Source organism: Trachypithecus francoisi, unplaced genomic scaffold, assembly GCF_009764315.1.
Source record: "Trachypithecus francoisi isolate TF-2019V2 unplaced genomic scaffold, Tfra_2.0 Lachesis_group2, whole genome shotgun sequence".
In the NCBI taxonomy this organism is placed as follows: Eukaryota; Metazoa; Chordata; class Mammalia; order Primates; family Cercopithecidae; genus Trachypithecus; species Trachypithecus francoisi.
The window spans coordinates 122,966,690-122,987,345 of NW_022681465.1; the positions used below are offsets into that span (position 1 = coordinate 122,966,690).

Genomic DNA, 20,656 nt, shown 5'->3' on the forward strand with positions numbered 1-20,656 from the left:
ATTTTTAGTAGAGACAGGGTTTCCCCATGTTGGTCAGGCTGGTCTTGAACTCCCGACCTCAGGTGATCTGCCCTCCTTGGCCTCTGAAAGTGCTGGGATTACAGGTGTGAGCCACCATGCCTGGCTGAATCCTGTTTTAATTCCTAAAATCTCCTGAGTCTTCTGACCCAAGGGCTCAATAGTCTAGGTGAACTGTCTTCGCAGTCAGTAGAGTGAGAGGAAACTGCTTAGCCTCCCCATGTTTGTTGGAGGGAGCAGCAATCTAATGTGGACATGTCAGACTTACACATACCAGTTTGTTTGTGAATGGAAGCTATTATTATAACTCATTAAGATCCTATCTAAGGTTCCTCTAAGCTTGGAGACTTAGAAATAGTATGGTATGATACAATTCATGCTCATTAAGCATTCATTTTTCTATTGTGTTGGCTTTACATGGAATCTCATTTCATTTTTGTGTTGGCAGATTCCATTAACTGCTGACTCAATAATCAGTGTGCTGAGCTGTACCCCAAAACCTCTCACTGCCACTACCAATCTCTGTATTCTGTGCTGCTACAAAGACTCCAATTTCATGAAATGAGACAATATGCCCTGCCCAGGGGATGAATAGTGACTGGTCTAAGGAAATCATGGCAATCCTCTTCTTAGCTTGGACAGTCACTCTAGGTTTCTACCTTCCTTTGCAACTAGGATTGGCATCTGGCCAATGAGGTGTTAAAAGTTAAATTTTGAGCTTCAGGAAAATTTCCAATCTACGTTTCCTTGCCCCCTTCTCCCGAACCCAAGTCTGTTATATTGCCAATGTCACTTTCTCTTAAAATGGAAATAGCCTGAATTTGGGATTTGTAACGTGCACAGGTGTGAATCTTAATTTTGTTCCTGAGCAATCCAGGGCAAGTTACTTATCTCTGCGCAGTCTCAAGTTTTGTTACTTGTAAAACAGGGTAAGTATCTCTCACAGAACAATGAAATGAAACATGAATGGGACAATGAAGAGGTGTAAATTCTTGGGGCCTTTTCAGGGTCAATAAATGAGATTTCTTATCTAATTAAAATTAATAAAACACATTCCTGCAAAGTCAATACACTCTCACTGTGGTGCACAAATCCTGTTATTTCGTGGCCTCCACTAAGTCATTTTGGTTTAATGCTCAGCAAGATGTAAGCATATTTGTGGAAGTGATTTTTTTCTTTTTAGAATTCTAGCTGTTAGAGATAAAGAACCACATTTTGCATAGTTGACAAATTTTCTTTACTTATGTTTGCGTCCACATGATTGTAAAAAAGCAAACAGTGCCAATGGCCACTTTGGTAAAAACACACAGTGTTCAAACCTATGAAAGATTACATCCTCTGGACAGGTTTTATTCCCAGGATATCGAACCCCTTGGCCATGACAGCAGCTACTGCTTCACATAGCAGCATACGCCACATATTCACCTTCAATATTTTTCCTGAAAAGACAGAAAAAAGTTATTAACTTGTTTTCCTTTTTGAAAATCATTATTAAAGAATCTATGTTACTTGGAAATTTTAGTTAGAAGTGCACATAGCCCAACCCACAGATGTTTTCGGGTTTTAACTAGAATCTTTACTTTAAACTATAAAGACAGACAATTTAAAAAAATAAAGGTATTTCTGTTAAGAAATATGTTTTTTTTTTTTTTTTTTTTTTTGAGGCGGAGTCTCGCTCTGTCTCCCGGACTGGAGTGCAGTGGCCGGATCTCAGCTCACTGCAAGCTCCGCCTCCCGGGTTTACGCCATTCTCCTGCCTCAGCCTCCCGAGTAGCTGGGACTACAGGCGCCCGCCACCTCGCCCAGCTAGTTTTTGTATTTTTAGTAGAGACGGGGTTTCACCGTGTTAGCCAGGATGGTCTCGATCTCCTGACCTCGTGATCCACCCGTCTCGGCCTCCCAAAGTGCTGGGATTACAGGCTTGAGCCACCACGCCCGGCCAAGAAATATGTTTTTAACTATTAAGAGAGATAAGGTCTGCAATGATGAGAACAGTAAATTTTACCTTTTAAAAATTTTTCCTAGGCCTCATGGTCTGAAATAACTATAAACTTCATTATCATATTGATTTTTTTTCCCTAGTAGAGTTTCAGTCCTCAGGCATGACTTTTACAAATGCCTACTTGCCTTATAATACATTAATTCCGGCTACTTCATTAACTATGTAATATGACAGAATGCAGAGAGCCTAAGGTAAGAAAAGATAACAACTGTTTTCTAAGAAGTTTCCATTATCAAAAACACCCAAAGATTTCTTCTGGGAGCCACAAACACACTGTGTTTGTTGGAAACGTCCTACTCTCAGTCATCTTCCAATTGTTTTCTTTGGAGTCCTAAGGTTCCATCTCATGTGCCTAATCGTAGAAAAACAGACTAAGTGGGCAGAGTTTCATTTCTGGTTTAAAGCGCTACTTCACATTTTGTCTTTTATATATGATATGGATCACTGTGCAACTGTTAGGGAAAAAGTGGAAGTTTCCATGAATAAAATAAATTTGAAAACCACTCTCACACAATTCAAATGCTTTGATGGCACCCCATCCCTAATATGGCTACTAAATGAGACACTTGGAGCTGGGTGCAGTGGCTCACATGTGTAAGTCCAGCCATTCGGGAGGTTCAAATGGGAGAATCACTTGAGGCCAGAAGTTTGGGGCTTCAGTGAGCTATTTCACCACTGTACTCCAGCCCAAGGGACAGAGCTAGATCCGTGTCTCTCACAAAAAAAAAAAAAAAAGACACTCACCAGTCTGTCTATCTTTCTCCACACAGTAGCAGCTATCATAGAACTCTGTGAAAGTAGTTGCCAGCTCATATATATAATCACAGAGAGTGTGGAGAAATAAGTCATCCAAAATCTTTTGCAGAATCTCAGGGAACCGTAAAATGCACCGGCCTAGTTTCCATTCCTTCTCATGATCCAAAAGAATTTTGGTTTCTCGAGCAGCTTTTTGGAGCATTTCTTCATCAATATTGGCCAGACGTGCAATAGACCTTAAAAAAAAAAAAATCATCAGGCAACCACCACCGTTCCCTTTTGTTAGGCACACTCATTCTCCACTCGAAAATATGTACTAAGAAGTGATTCACGTAAATCAGAAATTATCACCAATTGAAAAGAAGTTCCTATAAAATGAAGTATTTTATTATACGGCATACTATTAGGCAAAACTAATAACCTGATCTACAGTATTTCATAATACTAAAAATGGAAATGTAATTCTTTTAGGGGATCAGCTGACACTTCCTAGGTATTTAAACATCGAGCATCTAGGGGAGTATTGGCAAATGCAGTTAGGGCCAGGTTTAGGGATTCTGGGATAACTTGCAATTAAAAGAGGACAGATTTCCAAAGATGCTTGTAGGCAGAAAAATAAACCTGAAAAAAACACTTTAGGCTGAGCGCGATGGCTCATGCCCATAATCCCAGCACTTTGGGAGGCCGAGGCAGGTGAATTACTTGAGGTCCGGAGTTCCAGACCTGCCTGGCCAACACGGTGAAACCCCATCTCTACTAACAATACAAAATTTAGCTGGGCATGGTGGTGAGAGTCTGTAATCCCTTCTACTGGGGAGGCTGAGGCAGGACAATCACTTGAACCCGGGAGCTGGAGGTTGCAGTGAGCCGAGATGGCGCCACTGCACTCCAGCTTGGGCAACAGAGTGAGACTCCGTCTCAAAAACAAACAAACAAACAAGCAAACAAACAAACCACATTTTAGAAGTCAGGTGTAATGGCAGTATGTCAGTAATCCCAGCTCAGGAGGCTGAGGTGGGAGGATCATTTGAGCCCAAGACCCTGTCTCATTTCAGAAAAAAATATATTTTTGAGTAACTAAATATGTTTTCATTTGATTCAAAATAAAACATGCCTACCCACAATTACCTGATTCTAGTGAAGGCATACAACAAGTAAGCTGCTGTATTTCCTCTGTCATCTAGCATTTTGTCAAAGGAGAAGATGTAGTCATTCAATCGGTTATGAGAAAGGTCAGCATATTTGATACAGCCATAGGCAATGGATGTCTGAGCAGCATTCAATTCCTCTGCAGTTAAGACCTTTGGGGAAAACAAAACAGTATTTCATAGCTTACTGACTGCTGCTTTTGCCCTGGTGTCTCATAGGCATAAGACTGGGGTAGGGAACATCTAATGGTATTCTTTTACCAATGAACTTTAATAAACACTGACACCGAGGCAGAAGGACATGGGCCAATGTACAAAGAAAATAATGAAAATGTAAAACGCGTTATGCACAATGAAGAAAGTTTCTATGAGAAACTGAATTTGTAAAATATAAAATGTCAGCATGAATACCTTTTTCCAATGTATTCAGTAGATATGAAACCAGAAGCATCAATTATTAGTTTATATCCACTTCATACTATGAACATTGTGAGGTTATAGGAAACAGAGTAACACAGAAAAATACAAACAAAAAGGGTTAAATAATTAATTGAAATCAAGGGTGTATTAAGAGTAGATAAAGAACCCATTCACTGTTTTGCTAATATTTGCTCAAGTATTCTGAAGCATTATTAGGCCACAAGTAAGTAATTAAGGATTTTTGCTTCTGCCCATGACAGAGTACCTTGCAGCAGACTAACCATTCTACCCAAAGCATCCATTTAAAACTGGGTTGAGCATATGAAACAACTGTTTGACGTCACTAAAGAGCATCAACACAAGCAAAGTTGAAGTTCTTGGAAGAACAAAACACAGTTCCTGGAAGAACGACACATAGGGAATGAGTCCATACTCACTTGGCTTTTTCCCTAAGGGCATCTTTCAAATCACTACATAATGGACAAGGGGGACAGAACCCAAGCAGAAAGAAGTGGTCTTACTAAGGTGAGAAGACAAGAGTTTAAGAGTATGGGGCTGCGAAAGAAGCAAGGACACAATCCCCAAAAAGGAGCCACAGAGGAGTCAAAGACTCTGTGAACAAATTTCTTTCAAATGTCATACGGCTGGCATGCACAAGGCAAGACTCCAAAAAATCTATCACGAAAGAGCAAGTGGTAATTAAAGAGCTGGGCAGAGATTTTAGCAACTGTGTGACACTAGGCAGTTCTGTAGCGGCAAAATGGAAGGGCATTAGCACACACGCCACTGAAATATGGCCAGAGGGTCATATTTCAAGAGTAAGGACCTCACCCAAGTCATAAAGGTAAAATTTAAATAGTTCAGCCCTAAAGAAGCATACGGCCAATACAAACAGGGTCAAGATAATCAGCTGGTATGCTGTCTGTCGGCTAGAAGGAAACTTAATGGTCTTGGAGGGAAATAACCTCAGCCAGAATCTTTATAATTTTATCTTCATAATGCTCAGCATCCAATAACAAAGCCTTCTAAAAAAGCAAGATAGGCCGGGTGCGGTGGCTCAAGCCTGTAATCCCAGCACTTTGGGAGGCCGAGACGGGCGGATCACGAGGTCAGGAGATCGAGACCATCCTGGCTAACATGGTGAAACCCTGTCTCTACTAAAAAATACAAAAAACAGGCCGGGCGCGGTGGCTCAAGCCTGTAATCCCAGCACTTTGGGAGGGCGAGACGGGCGGATCACGAGGTCAGGAGATCGAGACCATCCTGGTCTACACGGTGAAACCCCGTCTCTACTAAAAAAATACAAAAAAACTAGCCGGGCGAGGTGGCAGGCGCCTGTAGTCCCGGCTACTCGGGAGGCTGAGGCAGGAGAATGGCGTGAACCCGGGAGGCGGAGCTTGCAGTGAGCTGAGATCCGGCCACTGCACTCCAGCCTGGGCTACAGAGCGAGACTCCGTCTCAAAAAAAAAAAAAAAAAAAAAAAAAAAAAAATACAAAAAAACTAGCCGGGCGAGGTGGCAGGCGCCTGTAGTCCCGGCTACTCGGGAGGCTGAGGCAGGAGAATGGCGTGAACCCGGGAGGCGGAGCTTGCAGTGAGCTGAGATCCGGCCACTGCACTCCAGCCTGGGCTACAGAGCGAGACTCCGTCTCAAAAAAAAAAAAAAAAAAAAAAAAAAATACAAAAAAACTAGCCGGGCGAGATGGTGGGCGCCTGTAGTCCCAGCTACTCGGGAGGCTGAGGCAGGAGAATGGCGTGAACTCGGGAGGCGGAGCTTGCAGTGAGCTGAGATCCGGCCACTGCACTCCAGCCTGGGCGACAGAGCGAGACTCCGTCTCAAAAAAAAAAAAAAAAAAAAAAAAAAAGCAAGATAAGCCAGGTATAATTGCTCACGCCTGTAATGCAGCTACTTGGGAGGCTGAGGCGGAAGGATCACTTGAAGCCAGGAGTTTGAGACCAGCCTGGACAACATAGTGAGACCCCTATCTCTTGGGGGTCTCAAGAGCAAGATGAAATAACTAAATACTAAGGAGGGGGACTACAAAGAAAGGGCTAGGAGAGAATCAAGAAAATAGAAACAAAAGTAAAAAGATAACAGCAACTTTAAAGCCTGGAATTGTTTAAGATGAAGCTACTTAAAAAATAATTATTAATGACAAAGGGGAAAATACTAACTTTACAGGGGAGAAAACTGACACTATCACCTTACCAAAGAGATCAAAATTATTATTATTAATCATGAAGCTTATCAATATTGTGCCTCCTGATATGATGAACTGATAAGAACTCTACATCTATTCCCGTAAGACTGTATAACCTGGAAACAGAGTACGACTTATAAGACTTATAAGACTGTATAACCTGGAAACAGAATTTAACAGAACAGGAGCCAATATCAGACAAATCCAACTAAGTGACATTCCAAAAAAACTAACTGACCAGCAGACTTCAGAAGTGTCGAGGTCATGAAAGTCAAAGACAGACCAAGGAACTAATTGCCCAGATTAAAGATAAGGAGACATGATAACTCAATGTAACATGTTATCCTGGACTGGATCTTAGGCTAGAAAAAGGACATGAGTGAGACCAACTGTGAAAGCAGATTAGTTAATGGTATTGTATCAATGTTAATTTCCTGATTTTGATAATCATACTATACAGCTATGAAAGATATTAGTATCTGGGGATACTAAATGAAATACATAAAATTCTTCATACTATCTTGCAAGTTTTTTATGTCTAAACTGTTTTAAAATGTTTAAAGAAAACTATGATTAACATGTTCAAAAAATTAAAAGGAAAAGAGTAAGAAAACTGGAAGGATGAAAAGTTTCAAAAAATACCTTAAACATAGAATACCAAAATATAATATCTGAAGCAAAAAATATCCAAAATAAAGCAGAGAAAAAAATGAATTAGAGCATAAGAAACACATGAGATACAAAGTTCTAACATATGTACTTGGAGTACCAAAAATGACAGAATGAGGAAAAGTAGTCGTATTTGAAGAGACATGGCCAAGAGTTTTCCTAACCTGATGAAAGAACTCAACCCACAGATTTAGGAAGTTTGGCAGCCCTCCAGAGGGTAAAAAGAAAAATGACTCCCTAAACCACACTTAGGCATTTCTTAGTCAAAGTACTGAAAATAAAGCTTAAGAAAAATACTAAAAAAAGTCTGAGAAAAAGATGCATACTTTCAAAGGAGAAACAATGACACTTGCAACTGATTTTCAAAGGAAAGTATGGTAGCTGGAAGACAATGGAATATCATTTTTATTTATTTCCTTCCCCCAGCCCTACTGGTCCTCTCCAGTTCTGTGGAATGTCATCTCTAAAAATGCTGAAAGAAAACAGCTGCCAAACTAGAATTCTATACCCAATAAAAACATTGTTCAAAACTGAAGGCAACATAAAGACATTTTTGGACAAACAAAAATTCTGAAAGAATCTGTCACCCCAGCAGACTTGTGGTAAAAAAATAAAGACCTTCAGATTGTGGAAAAATAATCCCAGGTGTAAGCAAAGAAACTGCAGAAAAGGGCAAAAATATATAGATAAATGTAAGTACTGATTGTCTAATGCAAAATAATAATAATGATGACAAATGGGCAAAAGAGTTAACAGACTCTTCACAAGAGAAGATTATCTAGATGACCAATAAGCTTAAGAAAAGGCAGTCAGGCTAGGCACGGTGGCTCATGCCTATATAATCCCAGCACTTTGAGAGCCTGAGGCAGGCAGATTGCTGAGTCCAGGGGTTTGAGACTCGCCTGGCCAACATGGCGAAACCTCATCTCTACAAACGATACAAAAATTAGCTTGGTGTGTTGGCATGTGCCTGTAGTCCCAGCTACTCGGGAGGCTGAGGCAGGAGAATTGCTTGAACCTGGGAGATGGAGGCTGCAGTGAGCCAAGATCGTGCCACTGCACTCCAGCCTGGATGACAGAGTGAGATTCTAGAAAGAAAAAAAGAAAAGAAAAGAGAAAAAAGAAAAGAAAAGAACAAGGAAGGAAGGGACGGAGGGAGGGAGGGAGGAAAGGTAGTCAGTATCGTCAATATCATTATTTATCAGAGGAATGAAAATTTTAACCACAGTAAGTCACTATGCACTCACCAGAAAAGCTAAAATAAAAAACACTGACTAAACCAATTGTGATGGTTAATATGTCAACTTGATTGGACTGAAGGGTACAAAGTATTGATCCTAGGTGTGTCTGTTAGAGTGTTGCCAAAGGAGATTAACATTTCAGTCCATGGGCTGGGAAAGGGAGACCCAACCTTAACTGGGTGGGCACCATCTAATCAGCTGCCAGTGAATATAAAGCAGGGAGAAAAATGTGAAAAGAAGAGACTAGCCTAGCCTCTCAGCCTACATCTTTCTCCTATGCTGGATGCTTCCTGACCTCAAACATCTGACTCCAAGTTCTTCAGTTTTCGGACTCAGACTGGCTCTCCTTGATCTTCAGCTTGCAGACAGCCTATTGTGGGACCTTGTTATCGTGTAATACTTAATAAACATCCCTTTATATGTATCTATCCTATTCTGTCTCTCTAGAGAACCCTGACTAACACATCAATGTTGGTAAACATATGGTGCAATGAAACTCTCATATGTTAGTAGTGGGAGTATACAACAGTCACCACTTTCTCCTTGGCAATTTTTAATAAAGTTCAGCATAAGACAACCCTACAACCCAGCAATGCCATTCCCAGATATATATCCAAAAGAAAAAGCACATGTACCTCTAAAAGAGCTTGAACAACAATGTTCAAAATACCTTTGTATTCAGAACAGCTAACAACTGGAAATAATCCTAATCAATAGGATTATTATCAATCAATAGGAGAATGGATAAACAAAATGTAGCACCTTCATATATCAGAATATCATGCAGCAATAAAAACAAATGAACTACAGCTGGGTGTGGTGGCTTATGCCTGTAATCTTAGCACTTTGGGAGGGCAAGGTGGGTGGATTGCTTGAGCCCAGGAGTTCCAGCCTCGGGAACATGGCAAAACCCCATCTCTACAAAAAATACAAAAATTAGCCGGGTATGGCAGTGGGTGCCTATAGTCCCAGCTACCCGGGAGGCTGAGGTAGAAGGATCTCTTAAGCCCAGGAGGTCAAGGTGCGGTGAGTCATGATCTTGCCACTGCACTCCAGCCTGAGTGACAGAGTGAGACTCTGTCTCAAAAACAAAACAAAACCGAAAACATACGAACTACTGATGCACACAGAAAAGGGCACATACTATGTGATTTCATTTATATGAAATTCCAGAATAAGCAAAAGTGATTTATGGTGATAGGAAAATTTCTGGAGTGACAGAAATATATCTTGTGTTCTAAGGCATATATATGTAAAAATTTATTAAGCTGTGCATTTTACCATACACATTTAAAATTAACTTTAAAAAAATACTAGCTGGGGTGGTTAAAAAGAGTCAAAGCAATTTTTTTGTCATCAGGCAGACTAACAAACAGCTAGATGACTAAATTTTCCACTTTTCTTTCTGAGACAAAGTCTTGCTCTGTCACCCAGGCTGGAGTGCAGTGGCTTGATCTTGGCTCACTGCAACCTCTTTAAGTGATTCTCCTGCCTCAGCCTCCAAAGTAGCTGGAATTACAGGCAAGTGCCACCACACCCAGCTGATTTTTGTATATTTAGTAGAGACGGGGTTTCAGCACCTTGGCCAGGCTGGTCTTGAACTCCTGACCTCGTGATCCACCCGCCTCAGCCTCCCAAAGTGCTGGGATTATAGGTGTGAGCCACCGCGCCGGCCTAACTTGCCACTTTTCATCTGACTGTGCCAGATGTGCCTACACCAGACCAGTGATTTAGCTGGACCATGGGGGCAGATTCCTTATGGCTTAGTGCTGTCTTGGTGATAGAGTTCTTGTGAGATCTGGTCATTTAAGTGTGTGGTACCTCCTCCCCCTACCCTCTCTCTCTTGCTCCTGCTTTAGCCATGTGAAGTGCCTGCTTCCTCTTCACCTTCCCCCATGAATAAACGCTCCCTGAGGCCTCCCCAGAAGCCAACTGATGTTGGTGCCATGCTCCTACAGCCAGAAGAACCAAGAGCCAATTAAATCTTTTATAAATTACCCAGTCTCAGGAATGCCTGACCTCTCCTCTACTGTTCTAAACTTAAAAAAAAAAAAAAAGTTTCATTACTCCAAATTCCACACAAACTGAACCACAGTCTTTTCTAAGGGAGCTATGAAAGGCCATCATGTTGTCTGCTCTGAAGGTTCATCAATGGCCTTGGGTGACAAGAACTGACTGCTATGACCACTCTACAAATGCTCCAAAGAAGGAGCACGGCACATGTAGACTCTGATGTGAGCTGAAGAATCAAACTCCTTCAGTCTGCAATATTCTCCCATCACTGGGAACTGCTGTTAAGCAGCACAGATACTAAGCTACATTAACAAAGGAGGAAAACGCCAAGATCTTTTTTAATTGCCAAGAACTATATTTTCTAAATAAATGCTCAGCAATTCACAAGATAAACTTACTCTGCAATAAAGTCAGAGCAATATGAGCCTTGTCCTAGGTGGGACTGACTCCTTATAATTCTCCTCAGTTCTCTCAACAAAAACAAAAAGGAAAAATCACAATGCTTGATACACATTATGCCAATAAGGCTTTGGATTACCTTGTCTCTTTCTTTTTCCTTCAACTTGTCCATGGATCGTTTTAGTCCTTCTCCCATAAGGTCCATGAGGCGCACTGTTTCACCCGAACGTGTTTTAAACTTTTTCCTAAAAAATGTAAAACCCCCAATCAGATTTTGAAACAGGCTTTTCAACTCAGAAATCTTTGAAAATGAAGGTTTGAGAGACCTGACCACAAACTTCAACATATGTTTCAAATCTCTAAGGTATATGTTGCCCCTGAGAACTATTAAGAGAGGGTTGATGCCAATGTTAACAATGCCTTATGCCAGTCATCAAGCAAGGAGAGTACTAAATGAAACACTGTGCTTTCAAGTGCTGTTCATCTCTAGCCCTCAACTCAAAGCATCCAATGCTCTAGCCCTCAACAGCTCTCTCTACATATTTACCTTTAATAAATTTCCTAATAGAGAAAGAAGATAGTTGTTCATTTGTTCACTTTCTTGGAATACAAAGTTTGGCTTAGATGTTTCACCTTTTTAGAAAAATTACTAATCAAAATATATGTTTCTAGAATTGCTGGGAAAGTCAGGAAATTCTTTTATGAAATCTCACTTGAATTTCTCTGTATACTAATTCCTCTTGTTCAGTGGTAACCAAGCCTTGACTCATACCAGAATCGCCTGGCAAGGTTTAAAAAGATGTCTGAGCAGCCAGTTGCTTGCTTGCTTGCTTCATTCACTCATTTATTTATTTTTAGAGACAGGGTCTTGCTCTGTCATCCAGGCTGGAGTGAAGTAGTATGACCACAGCTCACTGTAACCTTGAACTCCTAGGATTAAGTAATCCTTCTACCTTACCCTGCCAAGTAGCTAATTCTATAGGTGCGAGCCAATACACCTGGTTAATTTTTTAATTTTTATTTTTTGTAGAGATGGTGCCTTCTCGCTATGCTGCCCAGGCTCCTATCAAACTCCTGGTCTCAAGTGATCCTCCCACCTCAGCCTCCCAAAGTGTTGGAATTACAGGCCGGAGACACTGCACCTGGCCCAGATGCTTTAAAAAAAAAAAAGAAAAGAAAAGAAAACAGAGAAAAAACCCCAGGATCCAGGATGCTAGGGTCCTGTTCAGATCTACTGCAATCAGAATCACTATGGATATGGCAAAAGGACTAATAAGCACTGCCCTGGGCAGCTGCTGTTAAAAAAGCATTTTGAGAAAATTGAATTTTATCTATTAAACAAAAAAGTTTATATAACACCAAGGATATAATATCATTTTCCTTTTTTTGGGGGGGGGTTAAAAAATCCCTCAAAAATTAACAATTAAGCATGCTTTTCTAACACAAAGTACCAAAATGAATGTGCTACTAGAGCTTGCCTAAGCAAGAATCTACTTGCCCTGTAAAATTCTGCTTATATAGAATTAAAACTCCTTTATTATCCCACAAATGCACTATATATTTCCATAGCTTTATGCCATACACTCGTGTCCAACTTTCAAATTTCTGATAAAATGAAACTCATCATGAAGACCAGTTCAAAATGCTCAAGAAAACCTTCCTTAATGCTTCTACTTTGCAATTACTGTTCCTTTCAGTTCCTCCCTACCTGTGCCTGCCTTGAATTTTTGTTTTTGTGTTGGTCTGTTCTGACTAGTGGCTCTACAATGAGGGATGCATATCTGAATACCAAGAGAGCTTTAAAAGAAACACAGATGACTGATACCCACTTTAGACCTAATAAGTCAGCAACTCCCACAGCGGGCCTTGCAAGTGTATTTTCACAAGCTCCACAGGACACTGTTCTGCTCTAGATGATAGCCTCCTTCAGAGAGGAGGTCACGTTCTGTGTATCTGTGTGTACACATTGTGCAGCATCCAACCAACACCATGCACAGAACATACTCAATAAACAGATGTACAAGAAATAGCAGGAAGATGATGAAATAAAATTATCACTCAAAAAATTAAAACAGAAAATGTCATTTAAAAATAGCAGAATCTGTACGCATTAAAAAAACAAACCTTTTTTTAAGTCCCATCCCCCTCTGTGAGCATTTTTTTTTTTTTTTTGAGGCAGAGTCTCGCTCTGTCTCCCAGGCTGGAGTGCAGTGGCACAATCAGCTCACTGCAAGCTCCGCCTCCCGGGTTCACACCATTCTCCTGCCTCAGCCTCCCGAGTAGCTGGGACTACAGGCGCCCGCCACCATGCCCGGCTAATTTTCTGTATTTTTAGTGAGATGAGGTTTCACCATGTTAGCCAGGATGGTCTCCATCTCCTGACCTTGTGGTCTGCCTGCCTCGGCTCACCAAAGTGCTGGGATTACGGGCGTGAGCTACCACGCCAAGCCCTCTATGAGCATTTTGAGACAAATATTTAAAATATGGTAAGTTGCCACTGGTGAACTATCATTTAAATTACCCTTAAAAAAAAAATGGGCTGGACGTGGTGATTCATGTCTGTAATCCCAGCACTTTGGGAGATCGAGATAGGAGGTTACTTGAGCCCAGTGAGACCAGACTGGGCAACATAGTGAGACCCTGTCTCTACAAAAAATGGAAAAAATTAGCCAAGTGTAGTGGTGCACACCTATAGTCTCAGCTACTCGGAAGGCTGAGGCAGGAGGATCATGTAAACCTGGAAAGTTGAGGCTGCAGTGAGCTGTGATCATGCCACTGTACTCCAGCCTAGGTGACAAAGTGAGACCCTATCTCAAAACCAAACAAAACAAACAAATTTGTTTCTTTTGAGATGGAGTGTCGCCCTGTCGCCCAGGCTGGAGTGCAATGGTGTGATCTTGGCTTACTGCAACCTCCGCCTCCCAGGTTCAAAGATTCTCCTACCTCAGCCTCTGGAGTAGCTGCGACTACCGGCGCCTGCCACCATGCCCAGCTAATTTTTGTATTTTTAGTAGAGATGGAGTTTCACTATGTTGGCCAGGCTGGTCTCAACTCCTGACCTCATGATCCACCCACCTCGGCCTCCCAAAGTGCTGGGATTACAGGTGTGAGCCACTGTGCCTGGCCCAAAATTAAAAAAAAAAAAAAAAAGGGATAGGATGCTGTAATTACATGATGCTGAGTGCAGAAAAATTTTAAAAATTATCAAGAATCCTGTAGCCATTATATGACAAATGAATTAAATGCCACATGAGCACTAGTGAGTAATTTTAAGCAAGTGTCAGAATATCATCTACATGTCCAAAAAACCAACTGTTAAGAAACTAAGATACTGTTAAGTAATGTTCAACTTATTGGTTTGTTTTAAAAAACTTTATGTCCATAAACACTATAATAAGGACTTAGTGTCTTCTTTGTTGTTCTTTTTGTTTTTGAGACAAGTCTCACTCTGTCACCCAGGCTGGAGCCCAGTGATGTGATCTCACCTCACTGTAACTTCCATGACTGACGCTCAAGTAATCCTCAGCTGGGATTACAGGTGCATGCCACTATGCCCGGCTAAGTTTCCTTTCTTTCTTTTTTTTGGTAGATATGGGGTTTCACCATGTTGCCCAGGTTGGTCTTCAACTCCTAGGTTCACGCTATCCTCCAGCACTGGCCTCCTAAAGTGCTGGAATTACAGACATGAGAGCCACTGTGCCCGGCCTTAGTGTCTTTTGATTTCAAAAAAGTGCAGATCCATGGAGAAGTAACACATTTAGAAAATGTTGTTTCCAACAAGGTCTTTGAGCTCCACATAATCTGTATCTAAGATAATACCTTAACACATCTAAATCTGTCTTTTACATGTTCAATTAGGGCTTTTGTACATTGGCTGGCCAAACATCTTGAGCTACTCCACGTGGTTTTTAGAAGTATTACCACCTTTGTAGGATGGAAATATTTAGGCTTTGTCACCAAATCGAAGATGCCACAGATTTTTGGTAAGTGATCCTAAGACACCAGTGAATACCAGAGGTTAAAATACAAAAAATGCTGTGCCTTTGAATTGAGGACTACTGCATTGGAACACGGTTGTATTTACATTTTACAAATATTGAGAATATTAAAAAATTAGAAAATAGAAAAGCTGAAAGTATGAATATTAATATATAGTTCTCAATAAACAATATTTTTGGAAAGAACATAAAAACAAAACCAGTGAATCTTAAAACTTAATTGGAATCTCAATAACTTATACCTTTTGCCTATGTTCAACTTTGAAGGAAAAAACAAAAACATTTATAAAATGCATAAGCTATATTGTTAAATAGTGTCTGAAATCTGAGCAGGTACAGTAATAGATTTTATAATTTAGATTTGTGGGAGAGGAAACCCCTTATATATAAACTATTAGGTCTACAGTCTGGTTTTCACTAAACTTTGTACATACTATCTACCTAAAAGGCTACATTCTCCGGCAGTGATGATATAGATACAAAATCACTCAGCTGGATTTACACCATTATAGCTTATGTGGACTAAAGAAAACTGTGGACTTTCTTATTTCTAATATGGTATCAGATGAAAAGTAGCCTCTTCCAAGTAAATGTGGGGACCAAGTATATCATTACCATCTTCAGATTTTCCAGACTTACTTGTCTTCCCCTAGCACCACACCAAATCCAGCATGGAAGACTCGAGTTACTTTAGGGTCATACCAACCAATCATTTGAGCAGCAGCAAATATTGTCTGGAAGTGCACAGACTACAAATCAACAGAAACGGAAAGTTACTTGCTAGTCTTCTTTAAGAAAAAAAAAAAGACTTAAGGTGCTTTTGCTTAGGAATAGATCTGTAAAATTCAAATCGCTCATAAATCTTGTGAGACAAGTGTTATTATAAAACCTCTTCTTTTATTCCCTATTATGAGAAACACTAAGAGCAACACTGTTATATTTTCTACTATGTTCAAACGTTTTTAAAAGCAACTGAATGAAGAACAGGGTCACGTGCAGAAACTTCAATTACATTTTAGGTCTCACAACAACCCTATTGATTAGGAACAATTTCTGAGGTTCAGAGGAGTAACAACCTTCTCCAGTTTGTGGAGGCAAGCTGGAAAACTAGTAAGTGTCCAGTTTGGCTGGGTCCAAACCCTTTCTTTCTTTCTTTTTTTTTTGAGACAGAGTCTTGCTCTGTCGCCCAGGCAGGAGTGCAGTGGCCGGATCTCAGCTCACTGCAAGCTCCACCTCCCGGGTTTACGCCATTCTCCTGCCTCAGGCTACCCAGTAGCTGGGACTACAGGCGCCTGCCACCTCGCCCGGCTAGTTTTTTCTTTTTGTATTTTTAAGTAGAGACGGGGTTTCAACCGTGTTAGCCAGGATGGTCTCGATCTCCTGACCTCGTGATCCCCCCATCTCGGCCTCCTAAAGTGCTGGGATTACAGGCTTGAGCCACCACGCCCGGCCCAAACCCTTTCTTTCTTCTATGCTATATTGATGTCCTGAATCTTAGTCTTTGGGGAAAATTTATAGTCATCCAGTGTCAAATGTCACCAACCTCACCATACTGTCTTACGTCCAATCAGACAATGTAAAATACATACAAATCTACAAAATCTACAAACTCACTTGTCCACTGTCCACCACATAGATAACCATATCTGCTTTTTCCTCAAATAGTCTTTGTTTAATAGCAGCCAGGTCAGATGTATCATAGGTATAACCTCCATCTGATTTTACTATGGTTAATGGTATGGAACACCCTGGGACAAATACAATCTTTCTGCCATCATCCACCTGCACAAATCCTAGGGGGCAAAAAAAAACTTCATTAATAAAGTTAAAAGAACCCTGAAGGAAAATGAAGGCTTACTCATTCTACTATATAAATATTTAGTTATTCTAAAAATATTTTAAAATGTATTTATTAGAGAGCTAAAGAAATCACATATTTTTTTCCTCACCATGGTCTATTACAAGCCTTGGAAAAGGTTAACCATCAAGGTTGCCTTGACACTCAGGGTGCTATCACAGCACAGGTCAGATGTTCTGGCAGTTTTCCAGACTTACACTAAACTTGGCTCCCAAATGCTTTTTTTTTTTTTTTGACAGTCTTGCTACATTGCCCAGGTCAGTCTCAAACTCCTGGGCTCAAGTGATTCTCCTGCTTGTGCCTCCCCAGGTACTGGGGTTACAGGTGTGAGCCACCATGCCTGGCCTCCCAAACTCTTTAGTTGGAGCCCATCAGCTCGGTAGGCCCAGAACATGAAAACTCTGTGCTTTGCTTTCAAGCTGGAGCCATAACCTTCCTCTTGGAGAAAGATGCAATTCTTATACTGATCTCTAACAATGTGCTGAATAGTAGTTGACACTGCTTCAAGATCCACAAAACAAACATGGCAGGATTTGGCATTTGGAATGAGAAGTAGGAAGAAAAATTAAATCCATGTTCATACACTCACGATGAAAAAGACAAAATTCTTGGATGCAAGAAGGTACAGGAAGAACATGATAATAGTAGCAGCTATATAAGAGTGCTACTATGTGCCAAGTACTACGCTAAGTCCTTATATTTAACCTTCAAAATAACCCTACGTAGTAAGTAACTCTCTGCTTTCTTACAGTTTAGAAAATTGAGGCTTGGTAATGTAAAGGCAGTATAAAATAGTAGTTAAAAACATGAGCTTTGAAGCCAGACTGGCTAGGTTTGAATCTCAAAGACATATAACTTATTAGCTATGTGACCCTGGGAAGCTACTAACTTCTCTGTGCCTATTTTCTCTAAACATTTTAAAAATTGCATTTATTTATTATTTTGAGACAGGGTCTTGCTCTACCATCCAGGCTGGAATGCAGTGGTGTGAACATGTTCACTGTGGCCTAGACCTCCTGGGCTTAAGCAATCCTCCTGCCTCAGCCTCTTGTGAAGCTGTGACCACAGGAATGCACGATCACACCTGGCTAATTTTTTTTTTTTTGAGATGGAATCTCACTCTGTCGCCAGGCTGGAGTGCAGTGGCGCGATCTCGGCTCACTGCACTCTCCACCTCCTGGGTTCAAGCGATCCCCCTGCCTCAACCTCCCGAGTAGCTGGGACTATAGGTGTGCATCACACCAGCTAATTTTTTGTATTTTAGTAGAAATGGGGTTTCACCATGTTGGTCAGGATGGTCTTGATCTCCTGTCCTTGTGATTCTCTCGCCTTGGCCTCCTAAAGTGCTGGGATTACAGCTGTGAGCCACCATGCCCAGCCTCGCCTGGCTAATTTTTTAATTTGTAGAGAGAGGGTCTCACACCTTGTTGCCCAGGCTGGTCTTAAACTCCTGGGCTCAAGTGATTCTCCTACCTCAGCCTCCCAAAGTGCTGAGATTACAGTCACGAGCTACTGTGCTTGACCTCTCTCTCTCTCATTGTTCTTTTTTTTTTTTTTTTCAGAGACAGAGCCCCATTCTGTTGCCCAGGTTGTAGTCCAGTGGTGTAAGCATAGCTCACTGTAACCTCAAATGCCTGGGCTCAAGCATAGCTAGAACTACAGGCATGCATCACCACGCCCAACTATTTCTTTTGTTAATTTTTTGGTAGAGAAAGGGTCCTGTTATGTTGCCCAAGCTGGTCTCAAACTCCTGGCCTCAAGAGGTCCTCCTGCCTCAGCCTCTCCAAGTGCTGTGATTACAGGCATGAGCCACTGCATCCAGCCAAAATTTTATCATCTTAAAAAGTATGGTCCCTAAGCCCTAGACTGTGATTAAAATATTACTTCCATTCAAGGAAACAGGCTTCCATAGAGATATGGTTGATTTCAGGTCTGAGGCAGGAAATGTACAAAATGGGCCTGGAATATTGTACACCAGAAAGCAATTAAGTAACTACCAAACGGGTCAAAAAAAAACAAAACCACAACAAAAAATATGAAGTTACTTAGCCAAAATGGGACAATTTGAGCATTACAAAAATTATAAAGACAACTGACTGAAAAATATAAAACACATTAAAAGCCCACCCAATAAGGTTAAAATCAAACAACTCACTTTGAGATGCTGAGAAACAAACCTGTTATTCTGCAATTGATGAAGAAGAAAAAAAAAAAAAAGCACTTCTACTACCCTACCTGCCTTATATGAATTATACCTGAGGATAACCAAAATAATTTGTAACAAAGTTCAGCATAAGAGAATCCCAAGTAACAAATGGAGAAAGGATGACAGAACACTACCATTTCCTAACCTCCAATGAAGTGATGGATCAAAGTCATGGTTATAAATAGCTAATAAAACCAATAGAGAAGTCTGATGGGGAAATTTCTGGACAGATCCAGCTGACAATACTTGAACTCACTAATCAATCTTAATATGACAAAAAGACAACCAGACACTACCTCATTGCCTGCCTTCTTGCAACTAAAACAAAAAAAGGAATAAAACATAAATCAGAATCTAATGAAGCCTCTTTAGAGAAACACATACATAATTATGCTAAACAGTTCCATATGGGAAATTCTTCAGGACAAATGGCCCAGTTTCTTCAACAATAAAATAAATTTAAAAAGAGGGAGAAACCTCAGAGTTATAGAACTTAGATACATATCAAACAAATGTTACATGAAGACTCTGAAAAAACGATTTAAAAAAAAAATCATGAATCCAACACTTTGGGAGGCTGAGGCGGGTGGATCACTGAGGTCAGGAGTTCAAGACCAGCCCAGCCAACACGGTGTAACCCCATCTCCATCAAAAACACAAAAATTGGCTGGGTGTGGTGGTGCACGCATGTAATTCCAGCTACATAAAAGGCTGAGGCAGGAGAACTGCTTGAACCCAGGAGGCAGAGGTTGCGGTCGGCTGAGATCACCCCACTACACTCTAGCCTGGGCGACAGAGTAAGACTCTGCTTCAAAAAAAAAAAAAATTCATGAATCAACTTGGGAAATTTGAACTCTATTTAATGGTATTAAGAAATTATTATTGGCTGGGTATGATAGTTCATGCCTATAATCCCAGCACTTGGGAGGGCGCCGTGGATCACTTGAGGCTAAGAGTTCCATACCAGCCTAGGCAACATAGCAAGACTGTTAAAAAAAAAAAAAAAATTATATATATGTATTTCTTGTCAATAATGATATTGTAGTTTTAGGGCAGAAAGAAGGGCCTGTTCTTTCAGAGACATATACCAAAGTCATTATAAATGCAATGATATGATGGAAGCAGTGTAAGAAGGTGTAGTGTACAATAAGGTTGGTCAGTACCCATAATTGTTGAAATTGGATGATGAGTACGTGAAGCTGGCATTACTATAAATTCTATCCACTTTTGCCTATGTTTGAAAATTTCCATAATAAAAAGTTAAAAGAAGAGTGCCTACCTCTATCTTCAAATTCCTTTACAATATCATTCATCCTATCTTGATAGAAGGATTCTCCTCTCTCTATTAAAGAAACGTCCAATGCATCATAGATTTTATTAAACTCTAAGGAAAAAAATAAAATGCCACCAAATAAAATGCATAAGAATTTTTTAAAAACAGGAAACATGCATCTTATATTGAAATAAATTTATTAATAAATATATTAAAAGGAAATTAATTGCATAAATGTATGATATAGAACATTATATACATGCTGTCGTTTTGAAAAAAGGGAAAGAATATGGTAAGATACACATCAAAATATTAACAATCGTGGGACTATAGATAATTTTATTTTTCTCCTGTCTACATTTACTTTCTTTTTATTATTTTTTGAGACGGAGTCTAGCTCTGTTGCCCAGGCTGGAGTACAGTGGTGCGATCTCAGCTCATTGCAACCTGTCTCCT

General features: G+C 40.4%; 1 protein-coding gene and 1 long non-coding RNA gene across 3 annotated transcripts in view; one reads left to right on the forward strand and one right to left on the reverse strand.

Annotated features, from left to right (window-relative positions):
* LOC117065494 overlaps positions 1-20,656 on the forward strand; it is a 48,831-nt gene that overhangs the window by 11,467 nt on the left and 16,708 nt on the right. The window lies entirely within an intron of this gene.
* Positions 1,239-20,656, reverse strand: part of RARS1 (arginyl-tRNA synthetase 1) — a 35,322-nt gene continuing 15,904 nt past the window's right edge. The window contains exons 9-15 of one of the 2 annotated variants that reach the window (XM_033180339.1): positions 20,207-20,311; positions 16,478-16,656; positions 15,503-15,612; positions 11,005-11,110; positions 3,905-4,077; positions 2,765-3,012; positions 1,239-1,457 (exon numbers count right to left, since the gene is read on the reverse strand). In XM_033180339.1, coding sequence (XP_033036230.1) covers positions 1,348-1,457; positions 2,765-3,012; positions 3,905-4,077; positions 11,005-11,110; positions 15,503-15,612; positions 16,478-16,656; positions 20,207-20,311 — 1,031 coding nt within the window. In that variant the 3' untranslated portion in view covers positions 1,239-1,347. The remainder of the gene's footprint in view (positions 1,458-2,764; positions 3,013-3,904; positions 4,078-11,004; positions 11,111-15,502; positions 15,613-16,477; positions 16,657-20,206; positions 20,312-20,656) is intronic. The other variant, XM_033180340.1, reaches the window with a different exon arrangement.